Here is a 16,359-nt window from a genome sequence, read left to right as displayed (position 1 = left end):
GTGGTTAGTTACAAAACCGACTGCTTTTCATAACATTTTATGTAAGAGCATGAACGTGATGACGCACTTTGGAGTTGCAGGCATGACACGTCTATTGCGCTTCTGCACGTCCAGGATCGTCGGCGATATTGTGAAGTTTATTGAACCCAGTGTTACCCTGAAAGTCCGCCGTACTTCGTTATTTACCTCGTTTTTCTGCAGGAATTTTACTGACAGCGGCACCGACATGGATCTGAGCAACATGAGAAAGAGCTATAAGAGCGATCAGGAGGTGGGATACGTATATTTTAGGTTGTGAGTGTTTTTATTTCAGGTATATGTATGACCATTACCTGAGACCCTATTCAAAGGACATATTATACAGAGTATCATTTCATGATTTTTACATCAAAAAGCTAGATATGCAGAGCTGGCATTTTCTGTGTTATTGTATAAAACCTGGTCAGTGTGCTTTTACATTGTTGGTCATTTTTTGTATTATCTGCAGCTAAATTGCATGCTTGCCAAATGCCTTTTCAAAAATCCATGCATTTTCGGTTGACCTTGACTCACATCAATCACTTACTTATTAAGATGATGTAAAAGGAGTCAACACAATTATGAGACAGCCTTTGACCATCAACCATGCTTTCCATATCATTGATGCATGGGTTGGTGTTACCGTAATAGCATACTTGTTAACGATCCTACTGGCTAAACACAGTAACAGCACAGTAAAAGACACTGTAATAGTTCAGCTATGGGGTATTTAAACCTACTTTGCCATATACAGTATGTCACAGAAAGATAAGTAATGCTTAAATGTATTCATTTTCTTATTTATCATTTTCATCCTACAGTGTTTTGAGGAGGATCAGCTTGCTTCTTTAGATCCAATTAAGCAATTCGGCACCTGGTTTGATCAAGCCACTAAATGCCCTGAGGTGGGAGAAGCCAATGCAATGTGTCTTGCAACAGCCACCAAGTAAGAATGGATGTTGTGTGGTTCATCAATAGGCTGCTTGATGAATAAACAGAGCAATTTAAATATATTGCATATACGTACTTAATTTGCTTTCTAAATTTGGCCAAAATATCCCTTTCTCATGTTATCAAAAGGGATGGTCGGCCCTCTGCACGCATGGTTCTTCTAAAAGGCTACAGCGAGGAGGGATTTCGCTTCTTTACCAACTATGAGAGTCGGAAAGGTACAGAGCTGGTGAGTCTTTAAATTAAAACCAGATTTTGTTTAGAAAATGTCCTTGCGTGTTTATCTTCTCATCTTTTTCACATCTTGTATTATTAAAATGAATTTATTTATTTTGCAATCAAATAGGAGAGCAATCCCCATGCCTGTCTTGTGTTTTACTGGGAGCCATTAAACAGACAGGTAAGGGTTTTTTGGGGGGGAGGGGGGAGCTCAACTTCAGCTAATTCTTTGGATAATCTTTTACATATTTCATCTTAAATTGCATTTAATTGAATGTAGTTTTTGACCCCATTGTATTTTGTTGTTGTATCCTAACAGATTCGCATCGAAGGCACTGTAGAGAGAATCCCATATGAGATTTCATGTGATTATTTCCACTCAAGGCCCAAGAGCAGTCAGATCGGTGCTGTTGTTAGCAGGCAGAGCACATTAATACCAAGCCGACAAGTGAGTCTTATCCTTAATTAAAACTATTAAAAAAAAAAAAAAACATTTTTGCTAATTGAAATAAAGCTGAAATAAAGTAATATATAAATATTAAATAAAAACCATAAACTAATTGAACTAATTAAGTTGACTTGAAAACTAACTGAAATATGTTTAAGTACTAAAATTACTAACTGTAAATAAATAATAAAAATAAGTTACATCCAAAAAAAAAAACTAATACAATTGACAAAAGCACATAACAAAAATAAAATTTAAATAAAAATTTAAAATTTAAAAAATAAAAGCTAATTCAAACTGCAAATAAAAATTATATATATATATATATATATATATATATATATATATATATATATATATATATATATATATATATATATATATATATAAAATAATGCAATTAACACAGCCACAAATCAACTTCAGCTTTCAGCTAAACACTCATAATGATAATTATACACAATTAATGTTAATTATTTTCCTGGTTTGGTGCAACACCTGATTTATTAATAAGTTGTTGTGCGTGTCCCTTAAAGTACCTGACAGACAAGAATGCAGAGCTTGAGGAAAAGTATACGAACACTACTGTACCGATGCCAGATTACTGGTGAGTAATTTTTGTTTTATTAATATCAAACCCCTTTGTATGAAGACAGTTATATTTTAGTTTCATTTATTTTTATGGATAAATATATTTTTGCAGGGGTGGATACATTGTGAAACCCCACCTGATTGAGTTCTGGCAGGGTCAGACCAATAGATTACATGACCGAATAGTCTTTTTGCGGCCAAAAGAGGGAGAGACTGAGCTGGGGGATATGCAGCATCAAGCTGAGGGAGGCTGGATATACCAACGCTTATCCCCCTAATAGAGGACATGCTGTGAAATCCACATCATCGTCTGTGACATCAATACATCATCATTACTTGACAGCTACTGTCGCTGATAGTGCCACCAGGGCATCAACTGACTAATGAAGACTTATCTCTCCATATTCGTCCTGCATTCGTATCGTCTTAACCAAAACCAGGAGGGAGATTTATATGTTGATAACTGTATACATGATTTTATGAATATAAATCATATTGCATTACAAAATGGTGCATTGTTGCAGCATTTTTAAATCTTCAAGACTGACTTTAACACATTCTTAATCTATTACTTGTAAGTGCAAAGTCTGATGTTTATTAATTAGACTTTGGACTTCTGTCACAACTAAAAACACCCAACATGTTGCTCTGTTTGATGTTTTGCACATCTTTAAATGTGTTCATGATAAACAACACATATTCTACATGACAAATGTGAAATCTGTTTAGAATGTGTGTTGTAAATGTGCCGGATGTAATGTTGACCTAAAATAACTGTCTGAATTTGGCTGTAATATTGTAAGGGATGGTGAATTTTTCCTGTAAATGTGAAGTAATAAACCCGTTGAATTTTTTGCAGCAGTGCTCATTGTGTTTTTTTGCCAGCAGATGGCAGTGGTGTTCAAAACTCTTTTTGTACTTCTCCACAATTTAACACGTTATCAGCAAGGCGATTAAAAAAAAAAATCTTTATTTTGAATATTTTAACAATAGGGACTGCAGTAAACAAAAGACAAGTACATATTAAACTAGACAAATTTAACTTGTAGTTGTGGAGTTGTGGAGAACCCCTAACGTGCAGTGCCTTTTAACTCTCCTTACCCTAATTGAAACCCTTTTATGATAAATTATCAAATCAGAAATATGCACAACTGAGCGTCCACAACAACAAAAAAACAAAATAAAAAAAACACGTGATCGAGTGCTAAACGGATTTGTGTGATTTATAAATGAAAGTGGATAAGATTTCTGTGCCTTCCTTGTCAGGGTTTTCCCACAGTGATGATAACGCATTTTATGAGCATGACAATATTGTGTTTATGATTTACAGGAAACACTAACTCCTTAATAATCATCTTGGGGTTGCTTTTCAATTAAAGTATGGCTGGTAAAAAATAATTTTCTGTTCCAGTATCTTCGCTGCGTCAATAGTAACTCAATCAACATGAAGACTTTCAAATAATAATGAGTCAAAATTAGTTTGTATTTAGGCTGCAAACGATGTGCTTCGTCTGGAAGTTATTTTTCCACATGGTTTTTGTCAGTCCGAGCAGGTTCGGGGAAAAGGCTTGGATTTTCTGCCAGAGTCGCGCGAATCTTCTTCTTCTCTTTAAACCGACCAGAATGGGAGACTTTTACATGACGGCCCTTGGTGGCAGATTTATCCACTATTTTTTCCAGTCTGGCGTCTAAATTGCTGTCTGCGTTGTCGTTGCCCAGGTCTTTATTCGCATTGTTGGTGCTGAAGTCGGGTGGTATTTCATACAGGACCTTTGGCTCTGACTTCTTTTTCTTCAGGAAGGTGATCTTCCACCAGGCAGGGTCGGCCATGACAGCTGCGAAGGGAAGATAGCAAAGTAGACCTGCAACACGAATGCAGATTTGTTAGGGAGATGAAAGACACTTAGCAATGTTTCAAAATACAGATTCCAACTCCTAATTTAACAGTGCATCTGCAAGCTGCTTATAAAGGCTCATTTGCATACTTAAGCACATTGTAAGCAGCAACACTAGTTCTCTGTGTCTCTCCTCATTAGAATAACAAGAGAACACCTGACTCCTGCTCAGCTGTTTAATTAATGAACAGCACCACTGGATCCCCTGTCACTCACTTGAGATCTGATATGCACCGAAATAACATTGTGTGAACCAAGACACTTGAACATCTTCTTGATGGATAACTTAGTATTTCGACCTACTCTGATAGAGTATCGTTTGTTATGTAATATTGGCCAGAGTGTATAGCTATTGTACACATCACAAAGGCTGTACAATGATTTGCCCATGTGATAGCAACCAGTGTAAACACTGAAGACTCACACACCTAGTAATGATAATGTGTCATCTGGTACCTTGTCATAGTCATCTCTAAATGGAATTTATCAGTGAACATGTGATGGGTCATCCAGCATATGCAGCAGGTTTTATAGCATGGTGTGCGATAAGATTTTAAGTATCAGACCTGAAGTGATCTTTAGAAAGTTCTAGTAAACCCACCCTTCACTTGGCCGGTGCCACCCAATATACTTTAAACTTTCTGGTAGGGTTTGTGAAACAAGAAGGATCTCCATGTGAATATACTTTTTATGGCGAATTTCACTAAAACGTGACAAGCTCCTTTTCTGATTTCTGGGTGCAATTCATTTTTGGCACAATAAAGAAACTGGATTTAGATCTAGAGATCAGGCCAAAAATATTAGATGAGTTTTAGCTATCTATCTATCTATCTGTCTGTCTGTCTGTCTGTCTGTCTGTCTGTCTGTCTGTCTGTCTGTCTGTCTGTCTATCTGAATATTTAATATATGCTATGTAAGTGTAAATATTTTTATTTTATTTTAAAATAATTGTTTAAAATAATCGTTTGTACTTTGTATCTTTCTATATTGCTTATTGTGAGTTGTAAGTTTTGTCTCTGCAATACTACTTTGGAACAATATTTATTGTGTAAAATGCAAACACCTGGCATTATCTGGGTAGAAAAAAATATATATATTTAAAATTTGAAATATTTTTGTCATCAGTAAAATATCAGTATTAAAAGCCAGTTTTTAAAACTTTGCAAAAGATGTTTTTACAAAGGAAAAACAACATTCTTACTCATTTTTATTATTTATTTAGTTTTTTTTTTTTTTTTTTTTCACAATAGGAGGTCACTTGCATGGAGATTATCATATTTGGAGGACATTGAAACCACTGCCAGAAATGTTCTGAGACAAAAACAACAGCCTTAATGCAACACATCAAACGTTTTCATGTAATGTTGCAGTGTTTAGAAGATAAGAAGGCATTTCTAACACAAGAGAATATGGCCATTTTATGGGGAAACAGAGACTCTCCAGTCTCCACTGGATTTGTCACTGATCTTCTGCAATTACATAATGACAGGATTCAGTCGCTTTTTGAAGCAGCTACTACTCTTTCACCTTAATTGCACTCTGAAAAAGACTGTAAAGTTTAATCCTGGGAGAGTCAGGTGCTTTCCTCAGCTTGGGTGGTATGAAGGTTCATTTAATGGTTTTATTGTTCATGTTTATTGATTATGACTTGTTTATGCTGAATTGTGAGTCACAGCCTCATACTGAAATGTGCCAGACTGGATGTGCTTTACAGACCAGCTAGGGAAAAAATTAAATATTAATTTCTGAGATATTAAAATGCAATAAAATAATTTTCATATATTGAATTATTATTCTGAAATATATATATATATATATATATATATATATATATATATATATATATATATATATACACATACATACATACATACATACATATATATATATATATATATATATATATATATATATATATATATATATATATATATATATATATATATATATATATCTTTATCTTTTGCAGCAGTTTCTTGAAAGTCACCTGACCTTCTACAAGACGTTCTGATACTCAGAAGGTATCCTTAGAGCTAGATAATAAGTTACTTTATTTTCCTCCTTGTGTGACTAAGCATCACTAAGAACTTAAAAGATCACAGGGAGAGTACACTGTGCCTGTCTAAACCTAGGAAATCACTAACCAAGTTCAAAGCCTTCCCGGTGATATAAATGTTTGAGGAGAGGAGAGGTTAACTCAAGGGCAGCCAGGCCCTGCCGTATTCAGAGGCCTGGACATCATACTGCTGCCGTTTGTGTCCTAAATGTTATTCTCTCTCTTCTGGGCCTGTAACACAGCATATCAAGCTTCCCAGGTGGCCTTCAGTCTCTCAAGGCCTTCATAGAGCATTTGTTCATAACGGGCTCTGTTAGGAGAATTCATGATTTATGAACACAAGTGCATATTCCTCTCATCTGCGTTCAAAACTATACATGTTTGTTCATTTGACTTTAAATTCATTGCTCATTAGAGCAGTGTTACTACTTTAGTATCACATCATTATAGTTTTTATATATACACATATTTTATTATATATTCAGCTTTCATGTAAATTTCAGTTTAATTTGAGTAATTTTGTTGTGCATTTTTGTCATTTTTTATTAGGACTTTTTTTTAAATGTCTATATAGTTTTCATCATTTAATGTTTTTCTATACATTATAAGGTTTCTATATTTTATGATTTTCTGAGACTTCTTGAAATATTTCATTTTATACTTTTGGCTGACTTTACATTCATTTTATATTTTGTTTAATCTAATTCATTTTATTTTTATTTTATCTTATTTTAGATAATGTTTTATGCATTTAATTTAAGTTTAAAATATCCTCATGCTTTTTTATTTTTTTAACTAAATCGGCTAAAAATTAAGAATGTGAACTCTAATGTTCTTAAATATGCACACACACAAAAGAAAATACACATTCACAAACACTATTTTAACAAATTCACTTCAAAACACAAAAAGGAGCAATTGATCAGTTCTCACCTGACAAGCTGTGTTCACTTCTTTCAAAAGTGCTCTTGGTTCAGAAGAACAGGTGTCCAGAAGAAGTTAAACCATTGTCGCGTTGACAGCCTTGCCCCCTGTGTTCACTTAGTAACTTCACTTTACCGCTCAAGTTCAGTTAGCTGAGAGCTGCTAATACCTTCTCACCTTTTTGCTTCCCCTTCTCTTAATTAATCTCTCTACTGAATGTCTGCTTTGAGTGCAGTGTCTCATGCTACAGGTGTTCTCTCTTGGTCCCTCCCTTACTCCCTCTCTCTTTATCAGTCTCGTTTTATCTCCCTCTCCTGCTCAGACAGCAGCCTAACCTCACACAAACACACTGTTTCACTCCAAGCTGAACATTAGGTCCAACCCAATGCAACATGAGTAAATGTTACAGCCATGTGATCGAAAGAGGGAGGGCAAACCGATTGAACAAACTCATGGGAGCGTGAAGTTGGTTTAACATTTGCATGGTCAATCAAATAGGTGCTCACCTTACCAAATCAAGATAGATTGCAGAGAAACTTTATCAGTAAATAAATGGAGCCTATGTTTTTTATCTATATATTTATCTATCTAACTATCTGTCTAGAGCATTGAATGCAAAGTAAAAAAAAAATAAAAAAATTATTTTCTATGACAATTAAAGGCTATATGAGATATTATATGGGTCAGTAGAGTTTTGTGAATTTTTACTTTACATTCTCAAATAAATGTCTAGACTTAAATCTTTTGACAAAGAAAATATAATTGTTCATATGTTTGCTCTGGTTTAGTTTAATACTGCAAATGCAAAAGTCAGTGGTTTGTGTTCACACATAGTTTGCATTCTTGAATATGGTTTTATAAAGGATTTTTTTCGGATTGTAGGGGGTTTTAACAACAGAAGGATGCTTTCCACCTGAGCTTGTTCACAATTTTGCCTCTGATGTTTAATTTCGCAAGGCTGCCGGACAGATGATGCCCACATTTGCATAATGTGGGGAAATCACAGACAGACACTGGATCCCCAGCTGAGATAGGAGCAGGTCTGAATGTCATTCAAAAATATGAAAATAAAGCATTGCCTATATGGCTCCCTTTAACTGTTACAGCCATTGTGCTTCACAAGACTATAAAAGAGCTTATCCGATTCAGGATTAAAATTCTGATTCCTGCTCTCAGCAAGGGTGCTGAAATGGTCTTTGGAGTGATTAAAAGTTCTCTGTTTGGAGTACAATGCAAGTTTCTTTTCAAAGGCCTCTTCTGTGTAAGCTGGTTATTAAGTGTAGTGTTACTAGAGTTGCCCAAGATATCCAAACTTTAAGAAACAGAACTACAATGCTATCTTTGATTTTAACATTGCATAATAGTATCATACTGACCTTTATTTCAAAGTTTCTGCTTTGTTTCTTTGCTGATTTTAGATTTTTCTGTCAACTGTATACGGGAGGAGTTTGATGGAAACACCTGAGACACCTGCAGTCATATTAACAGTCAAAGTCCCAATGGCAGGCACTTTAGATAAGGAGTGCTGTGATCTGGCAAACAGAAGAATCTTTAAACCACTTTGTTCAAATAAAACTGAGAAAAGAGCAGGATATTTACCATAAATTCATGTCCACATAAAGTGCGTGTTCAAGTATTTTAAGAATTATGCAAGCAGCTCAATAGAAAGGAAGCACAAATGCAATGCATGTGGTATTATAAAACGCAAAATTACTATTTAATGTTGTTAGTGCCAGCCCTGTTTATAAGTAAGAAAAACTGTAATATGTCACGCTATTTTTTTAAAGGAAATCGCGCCATCTAGTGGACATACCGTTTCTGCTGTTTGTCACTCAAAGGAAAGCGAATAGCTTATTTGACGTAATAAAACCATATGCGTTTACCTTTTGAAAAGTGAGCAAATTAATATATCTTCTTCTTCCTTTGTATATATACGAAAATGACCATGATAAGAAAAATAAATAGGCTACAAATGATCAAACACCATTTAACAGTTTGATATTTGCCGTTGCATTGAAGGAACTTTTCTGAATAATAATAATAATAATAATAATATGTTGAATTTACAGCTTTTTGAATATTATTTAAATAACCTGATATAAATAACCTTTTATTGCCAGATTCGTAATTATGGAAAACAGTGTGATAAAATGCAAAGTATTAAGAGATAATGATCAGGTAATAATAAAAACTTATTATTAATTGATATATATATGATTATTACATGGATATACTTAAAATGAATAATTAAATAATTAATAATTGACATTTTTTTAACCATCTTAATTTGATGAAATAAAATTAGTTGAATATCCACAACATCTGAAAACGTGTATTAAGATTCCCGTACATTTGTAGACTTTAAGAAAAAATTCAATTTACAGTCAATTTCAGATATGTTTGGGTTCACGGAAAATCCATAAAAGCTATTTCTAGTGACTTTTATTTTGACTTTACAAGGAAGTGATTAACGGTTCTTCTATTCTTGTAGTTCATTGGTCTTTCAGCAGGCTGCGCGTGAGACCCAGCAGTGTCGCGTGTGCTGACTGGTCGGTTGTGCATGTACGTGTCAGTGGAAATTGTAAACTTGAGCCATATCTCATCGGTTTGATTTACAGGCATGGAGTAGCTTTAGATTTTATTTTATCAAAATAACGACAACCACGATTGAAATGGAGGTAAAACAAAACATTCTTTGGTTAAATTAAGTGTCACTGTTTTTTATGTCTTGCTCTCTTTGTGTAAAGAAACGTTAGCATGCTTATTGACATTGATCAAAATCCATTTCAAATAGTATTATTGTGCATCATCAATGCATACTTATGTGTTTCTATTAATATAAAGCCTGAATTATTATTAACTTGGCTTAAAAATTTTCATTGCCTATACATTAAGATTATAAGACTTTAATAATGTGCAAAAGGTTTACGTGAGTGTTATTACAGTGTGTATAATTTACCTTTGTAATAAAAATCTGATTTAGCAGAACATCCAGAATGTCCCAATTGACATCCAAACCAGTAAACTCTTAGGTAAGACAGTTTTACAGTCATTTATGCATACACCATTCTTAAACATATGGTTTGAAGTGATGTAGCTTGACTTCTACACACTGTAGTTTAGATCTTGAAAAAAAAAATCTATTTTATATTGTGCTTTTGTCTCTATCATTCAGACTGGCTGGTGGACCGGAGACACTGCACGCTGAAATGGCAAAGTGCAGTGATGATAATTAGAGAGAAAATCAATGCCGCCATTCAGGATATGCCGGAGAATGAGGAGATCAAACAACTGCTCTCAGGCTCATGTAAAACATTATAATAATGCAAACATACTTATTTTTGTTTGAATTTGATTACTCATACATTGTTCCGTTTGCAGATATCCACTATTTCCATTGCTTGCGTATAATCGAAATATTAAAAGGAACAGAAGCGTCCACCAAAAATATTTTTGGCAGATATTCATCACAAAGGATGAAGGTGAGGATGCATCTCTCTGCTGTTAATTATTCTTTGAATGTAGTAAAAAATAATACGCTATGTTAATTTTTTTCAACAGGATTGGCAAGAAATAGTGTCCTTGTATGAAAAAGACAATGTCTACTTAGGTAAATAATCATCATTTAATAATTTAAGCCTTTTACACAAACACAATGACATGATTATGTGTATGTGTGTTTTTAACCCTAGCTGAAGTGGCCAGTATATTGATTCGTAGTGTAAGCTATGAAGGTCCTGCTCTGAGGAAACAGGTGTCTAAAGCGCAGCAGCTGCAGCAGGAGTTGAGCCGAAGAGAACTGGAGTGTCAGAGCGGGGCCACCGACATGAGGGAACGCTATTATGCTGCCTGTAAACAGTATGGGATACAGGTCAGACAACAAAAAATTACAACATATTTTACATCGTTCGATGCTGATTACCGATACTAACCTATAATATTTCACAGGGGGAAAATGTGGCAAGGGAGTTACAAGCACTCGTTAAGGATCTGCCTGTAGTTTTAGAAAAAACTGGTAAAAAAGCAGCCTGTCTGGATGAAGCTATAAACTTTTATGCAGCCTTCATAAACTTTGTTAGTGATTGGTGAGTGCGACTTCTTGTTGTTTCTAATGCTGCATTGATTAGATTTCTGAAATCATGCCTGTGATTGAACTCCAACATAACCCTTACATGATGTTCGCCTAAGTTCAATTTTTTTTTTTTTTCTTTAGGTCTGGAGAAGTCCTGCCCACTCTAACATTTGTCCAGAGGAAAGGAAACACAACTGTATATGAGTGGAAGACAGGAAATGTGCCCACAGTTGTAGAGAAACCTGTAATGGAGGAAGCCCCACCTGATGTTGTCACAGAGGAGACTGTAAGTGTGATAAGACTCCATGATTTGAGTTTTAAGCATCTGTCTGTTATCTATCTATCATTCTTGTTTTGTGCAGATTGACTGGGGTAACCTTGGTGTTGGTGCTGATACTGAAGAGGTGAATTTTGGGATTTCTGTTGAGGATGGTGTCGACTTGGGTATTAGTCTCGAGTCTGGCACAGAGGTAAGAGACTTAATATTTAGTACAACTATAAAGTCTTTGGATATCTCATTTTGAGACAGAATTAAAACAGTCTACCAATCAACTTCAGGAAACCAGTGCTGGTGGTATTGACTGGGGAGGCTCTGAACCTGTGGAAATTGAAATTGTGGATGATGGCACAGACTGTAAGTGTGTAGGGATTTACTGAAATATATATATATATATATATAAGAAGCACTGTTTTTAAGAGTGATTACCAAAGGACCATGACACAACAAAAAAAGATTGGTGCACCACAAAAAATTTACATTTTATAATATATAAAAATAGAAAACTTATTTAAAGGCTTACTTTAAAAGCATTAAAAAAAAAAAAGATTACCGTATTTTTTGGACTATAAGTCACACCTGAGTATAAGTAGCATCAGTCCAAAAATACGTCATGGTGAGAAAAAAAAAAACATATATAAGTTGTACTGGACTATAAGTCGCATTTATTTAGAACCAAGAACCAAGAGAAAACATTACCGTCTACAGCCGCGAGAGGGCGCTCTATTCTGCTCAGTGTAGACTACAGGAGCACTGAGCAGCATAGAGCGCCCTCTCCCAGCTGGAGACGGTAATGTTTTCTATTGGTTCATTTCTCTCGGTTCATTTCTCTTGGTTCATGTCAAATTAATTTTGATAAATAAGTCGCACCTGACTATAAGTCGCAGGACCAACCAAACTATGAATAAAAGTGTGACTTATAGTCCGTAAAATACGGTAATCAAAAAGATCACCTAGAGCTAATTTGGTAAAATGATAGAATTACACACAGGCACACACAATCCTATTTAAAACACATTTATATATGCTGAATAATTGTACTTTTGCAGGTCCTGATGGTGTTGCCAGAGGTGAAGATGCGCTTTCACTTCTAGAAAACTCACAGACACGTGGCGAGTTCATCAATGAGCTGAAGGAGGTACAACAGTTAATATTTTAAGACTGTTAGATAGAATCTTTAGTCCTCATCCAAACCAAACTCTTTTTCTGTGTTTCTTTGGGTCAGTTGGAAATGTTCCTGTGTCAGCGGCTCAGTGAGATGCGTGAAGAAGGCGACTTGGTGACCATGAGTCAGTTCCAGCTCGCTCCCTCAATGATTCAGGCCCAGACTCCCGGGCGTGTGGAGGCCATGCTGGCAGACGTGCGTGACCTGCTAAACGGGCTCACTTCAGTACGAATGCAGCACCTCTTCATGATCCAGGCATCACCACGGTAACTACAAACTCATACCTTTCATATGAAGAAATGCATTTTATATCTGTCATATATCATCATATCTGAAATTGTTCACCCAAAAATGAAAATCCACTGAAAGTGTACTCACCTTCCAGTCATCCAAGATGTAGATGAGTTTCTTCAATTGAAAAGAAATCCATCACTGAATTGTTTTTAATAGAGATAATTCACCCAAAAATGAAAATTCAGTCATTAAGTACTCACACTCATGTCGTTCCAAAAACGTAAGGCCTTCATTCTTCTTTAAAACACAAATTAAGATATTTTTGATGAAATCCGAGAGCTTTCTGACCTGTATAGACAGCAACACAACCGAAATGTGCCCAGGCCCAGAAAAGGTAAGTGGAAAAAAAAACAAAAATAATGATTTAATTCTAAAAATTTTCTCCTCAAAATCACATCTTCCGCCATTATCGAGAGTAACTCTGCACGGAAACAATGCATGTGTCTTGGTACTCTCCATAATGGCACCTAGGGTGTCGCAAAGGAGAAAAATTGTTGAATAAGTTGTTTAGTTTTCTTTTCAGACAAAATTTTTCTCATAGCTTTATAAAATTGCGGTTCATTAATACTGCCACACTGAGTATTTTACCAAAGTCCTTAGTACGTTTCTGGGTCTGGGAACATTTCAGTTGCATTGCTGTCTATGCAGGGTCAGAAATGTGTGTTCTGATATTGATCTAACAGTATTATGGCTTATGGATTAATTGATGGACTGGAGTTGAGTGGATAATTGTGATTTTCCTTTTTTATTTACCATTCCTTGAAGCTATTAGCCACATAAAAAAACACTTAACAGTTATCTATAGTTGTAATGTTGATGTAGCTGAAATCTTGTAGTAATAATGATAAATCTGGTGTTGTCTCTCAGCTACGTGGAGCGTGTTTCAGAGTTACTGCGGCAGAAACTCAAGCAGGCTGATATCTTGGTGTTAAAGCGTGGCACACTGGCTGAAAAACGACAAGAGGCTCTGGAAGAACAGGCCAGGCTGGAGCCCCGCATTGATCTGCTGGCTGCTCGCACCAAGGAGCTCCAGAAACTGGTACAGTAAACCTGTTATAATGATGTGTCTGTGTTGTCTCTCTGCAAAAGTGAAACTGGCACCTTAGCAAACCTTTAAATTCCTGTTCACACGCATCCCCTATTTGCAAAAAGAGCCAATGCTTGGCAGTATTAAATTTAAAAAGAGATGAGGTTAATAGAGCAAAAAAGCTGGACTAAGGTTGTTAAATGGTGGTGGACATAACTTTTATTGAAAAGTAAATTGTGTATTGGCGGAGAATATGAAAAAAAGCTTCCTCTTTATCTCTCTCTCTCAAAAACAGATTGAAGCTGACATCTCCAAAAGATACAACAACCGGCCTGTCAACCTCATGGGAGTAAATGTGTGACCAAGAGTATTTACATGCTGCACAGATGTATCATTTCATAAATATATTTTTTTCCACGGTGATTCCTTTTTATGGTGGAATAAAATTGTTGCAGTCACAGTGCTTTGAATATTCAAAGAAGGCTGTAAATAACTTGCGCACAGCTGGCCTCATTAGACTGAAGTGCTGAATTCAGTGAACGAACTGTCTTAAGAGGCCAACATTTAAATATACAATTGCTAACCCTAATTTCTGTAAAGAAAAGCATGAGGCATTTTCCATGGATAGGATATCAGAACTCGAAAGAAAAAAGAAACGGTCAGAAAAATATTTTTATTAAAATATTATTTTCATTTGTTTTTTGAAGAGTTCAGTGCGAAACCCTCTAAATGCCATTTGAAATTCTTTTAAAATCGTTTTTTTTTTTCAGTGTCCTATGTGTCTGTTCAGTAATTTTACTTTAATGACAATATGCAGATTATTTTCATTGCCATTAAGGTGAAGATAAACGTAGAAGCCTGATAAAAATGCTAATTTTAGAATAAAATTTTAGATCGCAGTTAGAGGCTCTTGCAACTGAACTCTTTATATCTAACTAGGGTTACTAGTTTTAAGACTGAGTTTGATGCCCTCAAAAATTGCATAACAGCTTATTAGATTTTTAAATGATTTTTTGTTTTACTACAATAAAATGAATGTTGTCAACAGATCATCATGATTTCAGTTGAAACAGTAGTCTGAGGTGGAATATGCAAACAACACCATTTCAAGGGGGAGATACAGACAGATGATGCATTTTACTCTTATTTGTTGTGATGTTTACAAAAAAAACTGTTTTTAAAATGTGTGGGGTCATGTAAAATAGAAATTTCTTTCAGCAAGGAGACATTAAACTGATTAAAAGTGACAGTAAAGACTTTACATTGTCCAAAAAATCCCGAAAAATATAATGGTTTCCACAAAGGTATTAAATAGCATAACTGTTTTTAAAGGGATAGTTCACCCAAAAATTTACATTTGATGTTTATCTGCTTACCCCCATGGCATCCAAGATGTATGATCAAGTGAACCAATTACACATCAATGTATCATCACGAGCCGCATGGTTTAACTTAGTTTTGTTTGTGTAAGCTTTTTTTATTGTAGATTTAGCATTGATTCCCGTTCACCTCCATCATGAGACTGACAGACTGCAACAGTTTGTTTTAAAAATCTCAGTTAGTGTTCTACTTTAGAAACAAAGTCACCTACATCTTTGATGCCCTTGGGTTAAGCAGATAAACATCAGTTTTTAATTTTGAGGTGAACTACCCCTTTAACACTGATTAAAGTACACAAGCTCTTACTTTCAATTACTACATTACAATCACATCAAATGTATTGTTTAATTTATTAAAATTTATTCATGTGATGCAAAGCTGAGTTATATATATATTAAATAATGTAATGACATTTGATTCCAGACCTGAACTTGTGTACATTACATTAAAAGCTGATGTATTCCATTAATGTATTCTATAGTAAACTTATATTGAAATATAATTACTTTATAACATGATTATCATAGGAACTGCAGCTCAACTCATCTAAAACTCAAGCCATACATCTCCCCTGATGTTTCATCACTGTGTTGTCTCTGTTTTGCCCTGGGGCAGCTGGTATAATCACATGGCAAAAACACATTATGCTCACAAGATTGAGGATCTAATGAAGATGATTTTTGCACACCCCCTACATCTAAGGCAAGGAACAGTGAAGCATTACAGCTCAATTTCAGACCCAAGTTTTATACCATATTGGTATTGTAGACTTTGTGTCGTCGATCATGGCGACATTTAACCAAGATATTATCTGTGGCGCATTCTCACGTCATTGGTTTGCAAAATGCACACGCATCCATTTTTTCTTTTGTCTGTCTCTGCCTTTCCCCCCACTGTCTCTGATGAAGCTATGATAAGTAGAGGGTTGTGCTCGGCCCAATCATCGCCTGTGCCATCAATCAGGCCAGACAGGCCCGTTTACTGATACAGAAGCTCTAAAGAACAGCCATTACAAAACACTTTGTTTTCCGCCCAGTCGACA

The 16,359-nt window shown here is 35.2% G+C and overlaps 3 protein-coding genes across 4 annotated transcripts; 2 read left to right on the top strand and 1 right to left on the bottom strand.

Moving 5' to 3' along the window:
* The first annotated feature begins 39 nt into the window (after nucleotides 1–39).
* pnpo (pyridoxamine 5'-phosphate oxidase) lies at nucleotides 40–3,085 on the top strand. Its single transcript, XM_026276249.1, has 7 exons — nucleotides 40–271; nucleotides 840–964; nucleotides 1,099–1,198; nucleotides 1,316–1,369; nucleotides 1,508–1,636; nucleotides 2,173–2,243; nucleotides 2,340–3,085. The coding sequence occupies exons 1-7, from the start codon at nucleotides 50–52 to the stop codon at nucleotides 2,503–2,505; spliced, it is 867 nt and encodes a 288-aa protein (XP_026132034.1). The 5' UTR covers nucleotides 40–49; the 3' UTR covers nucleotides 2,506–3,085.
* A 660-nt stretch (nucleotides 3,086–3,745) lies between these two features.
* Nucleotides 3,746–4,057, bottom strand: prr15lb (proline rich 15 like b). The gene has a single exon (XM_026277610.1). The coding sequence runs from the start codon at nucleotides 4,055–4,057 to the stop codon at nucleotides 3,746–3,748; it is 312 nt and encodes a 103-aa protein (XP_026133395.1).
* Nucleotides 4,058–9,620: 5,563 nt separating this feature from the next.
* On the top strand, nucleotides 9,621–14,984 carry cdk5rap3 (CDK5 regulatory subunit associated protein 3). Of its 2 annotated transcripts, none has more exons than XM_026276245.1 (14): nucleotides 9,621–9,780; nucleotides 10,086–10,134; nucleotides 10,278–10,409; nucleotides 10,484–10,584; nucleotides 10,664–10,712; nucleotides 10,795–10,973; nucleotides 11,051–11,187; nucleotides 11,316–11,460; nucleotides 11,537–11,644; nucleotides 11,733–11,808; nucleotides 12,501–12,589; nucleotides 12,677–12,882; nucleotides 13,778–13,949; nucleotides 14,233–14,984. In XM_026276245.1, exons 1-14 carry the CDS (start codon nucleotides 9,775–9,777, stop codon nucleotides 14,296–14,298), a joined length of 1,515 nt encoding a protein of 504 aa, XP_026132030.1. In that variant the 5' UTR covers nucleotides 9,621–9,774; the 3' UTR covers nucleotides 14,299–14,984. The 2 variants fall into 2 exon arrangements, with proteins under 2 accessions (XP_026132030.1, XP_026132031.1); XM_026276246.1 differs by having other exon boundaries at nucleotides 9,626–9,780; nucleotides 10,089–10,134.
* Nucleotides 14,985–16,359: the final 1,375 nt, after the last annotated feature.

Source organism: Carassius auratus, chromosome 12 (genome assembly GCF_003368295.1).
Source record: "Carassius auratus strain Wakin chromosome 12, ASM336829v1, whole genome shotgun sequence".
NCBI classification, from domain to species: Eukaryota; Metazoa; Chordata; class Actinopteri; order Cypriniformes; family Cyprinidae; genus Carassius; species Carassius auratus.
The sequence above is the reverse complement of the archived record's forward strand: the minus strand, read 5'-3'. Positions and strand labels throughout refer to the sequence as shown.

Coding starts and splice junctions, on each gene's coding strand:
- pnpo (XM_026276249.1), top strand. CDS start 50: ATGAACGTGATGACGCACTTTGGAGTTGCAGGCATGACACGTCTATTG. Junction 272..839: donor GCTATAAGAGCGATCAGGAG/GTGGGATACGTA, acceptor TTCATCCTACAG/TGTTTTGAGGAGGATCAGCT. Junction 1,370..1,507: donor GGGAGCCATTAAACAGACAG/GTAAGGGTTTTT, acceptor GTATCCTAACAG/ATTCGCATCGAAGGCACTGT.
- prr15lb (XM_026277610.1), bottom strand. CDS start 4,057: ATGGCCGACCCTGCCTGGTGGAAGATCACCTTCCTGAAGAAAAAGAAG.
- cdk5rap3 (XM_026276245.1), top strand. Junction 10,713..10,794: donor AAAAGACAATGTCTACTTAG/GTAAATAATCAT, acceptor TTTTAACCCTAG/CTGAAGTGGCCAGTATATTG. Junction 11,188..11,315: donor ATAAACTTTGTTAGTGATTG/GTGAGTGCGACT, acceptor TTTTTTCTTTAG/GTCTGGAGAAGTCCTGCCCA.